A 2,963-nucleotide genomic window follows, 5' to 3' on the forward strand; every position below is an offset into this window, starting at 1 on the left:
CCTGGGTGTCAGAATGAAAGGCCTTCCAGCTCTCTGGCCTTCTAGGTTAAGGGACACTGGAGGCTGGCTTGGCCAGCACGGAGCAGGTGACAGACTTAAGTAGGGCCTGTCTGGTGGGTGGTGAGAAGTCTGGACTTCCTTCCCCGTTTCCAGGAGGCCTAGGGAGAGTGTCCAGTGGGGCCACAGAGTCCTGAGAGGGGCACATGGTCAGATCACACAGGGCTGCTCTCCAGAGTGCTGGTGAGCCACTCTTCTGAGGTGTCAGCCGTCTGAAGCCCTGGGGCCCCGCACACGTGGGCTCTGCCCCCTAAGGTCACCATAGGTCCGAGGTGACAGCTTCTCAGCCAGCTGGTCTCAGAGTTCTGCTCCGGCACCGCCATGAGAATGGGTGCGGCTGGGGCCAGGGTTACAGGTGGAGGAAGTGGACTGGATGGTGGGAGAGAGGCCTGGAGCTAGCCAGAGGTGGACATCAGGAATGTCATCTCGGCCTCGAGGGTACGGCAGTGTGTCCGGGTTGGCGGTGTGGGTTGGGAGTTGGACCCGTGTGGAGAAGCTTGGCTGGGGGGAGCGATCAGCAGGTGGGGAGGGGGGGGTAAGTCCGCTGGCAGAAGTGACCCTGTAGAATGTGGCTGTAGAAGAGAGAGGGAACAGCCTTAGCGGTCAGCAGAGGACAGGGCCGCTGGAAGCAGAGAGAAGGTCGCTTATGCGGAGGTTGCTTTCAGCGCCTTCTCGGGACAGCAGCTCTTGGGCAGTGAGCGGGGGCCCCTGTGGACAGTGGTGAGCAGACCTCAGCAGTGTTGCTCGAGGTAGCCCATGAGCTGCTTCTGGGGGACAGAGCTTCTTGGATTGGGTCCTAGTCAGAACCGCTCTTTGTCTGTCAGGGCTGTCTGTCCTCATGTCCCAGGGGGAGGATGGAGCAGTGCTTGATTTCATAAGGGAGGACCTTGAGTGCCCTGGCCTGGGCTGGTGCTGGAGCCGACCGACCTCCTGTCCTGGCGGGTGGTGGGCACGGACCTGTGGACCTGGGGGCTGCTGAGCCTGGCCCTCGCCCCCACCCGGCTGGCACTGGAGCAGACCTCCTGTCCTGGTGGGTGGTGGGCACACACCCCTGTGCGTTTGGGCCCTGGGTGCGCATATAACCCCCACTCTCGCTTTGTCGCTCAGGCTGCCGCACTCACCATGAGGCGCTCCCAGGCCCCCAGCGGGCCCCCCGAGGGCAGCCCAGACAGTGTGGACCTGAGCCTGACCGGCCTGCCCCCACCCGTGTCCCGGCGCCCCAACAGCGCCTCGGCCACCAAGCCCTTCGCCCGCTCTGTCTCCGTGGCCACAGGCAGTCAGTCCAGGAGGAAGACACAGGTGAGTGTGTCGGCCCCCCTCGGGCTGGTGGCACCTGAGCCCATCCAGCTCCACACAGGCCCCGCGTGAGGCAAGGATCCTCCTCTCGGGATGCACGTCGCTGTTCTGCCAGCGTGGGCCGTCCACAGCTGAGTGGCTTGGTTGAAGTCCTCAAGACACAGGGTCCACTTCTGTGAGAGGAGCCTGAGTGTGGAGGCAACAGGGTGACGGGAAGCATGGGACAGAGCTGCCTGCTGGCCCACCCCATGAGCACCCCAGCTCACCAGACTGGCCGGCCCTGCTGGGAGGGGCGAGGCTGGGTCGGAAGACATGTTCATGGGACATCGTGACAGATGGAGCCAGATTCTCTCCATAGAGACCACCCCCTGCCCCTTGGCCAAGGGCTTGCAGCCCCATAGCCAGCCAGCTATGGCGTGAGCGGACGGCACATGCAGCGTTCTTACCGGTGGTCACTCACCGGCTGAGTTTATGTCTGCTTGTACTGTTGTGCAGATAAGCTTTCACTGACCTAATTGTCACACTTAGAGTGTGGCCTAGGGTGCCCTGGGCCCTATTAGTGACCGGTTACTCCACACAATGCGTGTGTCACATTAGCCAAAGCAGACCCCTGCCTCGTGGGTTCTGACTCCGAGTGACCCTGGAGGACAGAGCGGGGTGGCCCAGAGGCCTTTGAGTCTGTGCTTCTCTCTGAGAGGTGACTGGGGGCAGAACCACCAGCTCTTTTGCTGGCAACCGGACACTTAACCCACCGTTCCATGAGGGAGTGCGTGCCTTTGTCGGTTACTGACTCAGAACCAGCCCCTCTGCTGTCCGGTTGGTCCGGCTCACGGTGTTTGGTCCCGATGCACTGCGTGTTTATTGGAGGAGGCTGCCCATCAGAGGAGCTGGTGGATCTAAACCCCTGACCTTTCCATCAGCAGGTTGGCTGCTTAGTCCACTGTGCCTCCCGCGGCCTTGTCACATCAGGTGTCAGTACTGGCTGTCACCGTTACCTGGAGTCCCTTGAGCACACTTCCTGTCCCAGGCCCTGTCACTCTGTTCTCGTGTCTTTACAGACTCCCTGGGCTGGGTCATCTCAGCCGTGTGGCCCTGACCACCTGACAGTTCTGAGGCAGGCTGGTGGGTGCCTAGATTGTCCCTCAATGACTTGATGGCTCTGAGGAGGGCTGGTCAGTGCTACCTGGACTCACAATCAGACCCCATGGTGGCAGTGGTCTATAGTTGTTGTTGTTGTTGCTATGTGCCGTCAAGTTGCTTCCGACTCATAGCGACCCTGTGTACAACAGGCCAAAACTCTGCTCTGTCCTGTGCCAGTCACACCGTCTCCGACACACCCATCCCGATTACCCCAGTCACCAAATCAATCCACCTCATAGGGGGCTTTCCCCTTCTGCGCTGTCCCTCCACCCTCCCAAGCATCATGATGTCCCTCTCCAAGGACCGGGTCCCTCCTTGCAACATGTCCAAAGTATGTTAGACGGAGTCTCAGAATCCTTGCCTCCAAGGAGCCACCTGGTTTAACCCTCTCTAGGATGAATCTGTTTGTTTTCCTAGCAGTCCATGGTACCCTCAATACTCTTCTCCAGCACCACAGCTCAAAGGCATCA

The 2,963-nt window shown here is 60.5% G+C and overlaps 1 protein-coding gene across 1 annotated transcript in view; it reads left to right on the top strand.

Moving 5' to 3' along the window:
* The first annotated feature begins 1,179 nt into the window (after positions 1 to 1,179).
* AZI1 (5-azacytidine induced 1) overlaps positions 1,180 to 2,963 on the top strand; it is a 20,762-nt gene continuing 18,978 nt past the window's right edge. Inside the window, exon 1 of the mRNA XM_006886324.1 lies at positions 1,180 to 1,356. Coding sequence (XP_006886386.1) covers positions 1,180 to 1,356 — 177 coding nt within the window. The remainder of the gene's footprint in view (positions 1,357 to 2,963) is intronic.

This window comes from Elephantulus edwardii, unplaced genomic scaffold (assembly GCF_000299155.1).
Source record: "Elephantulus edwardii isolate Elephantulus edwardi_28Jun2011 unplaced genomic scaffold, EleEdw1.0 scaffold00048, whole genome shotgun sequence".
NCBI lineage: Eukaryota > Metazoa > Chordata > Mammalia > Macroscelidea > Macroscelididae > Elephantulus > Elephantulus edwardii.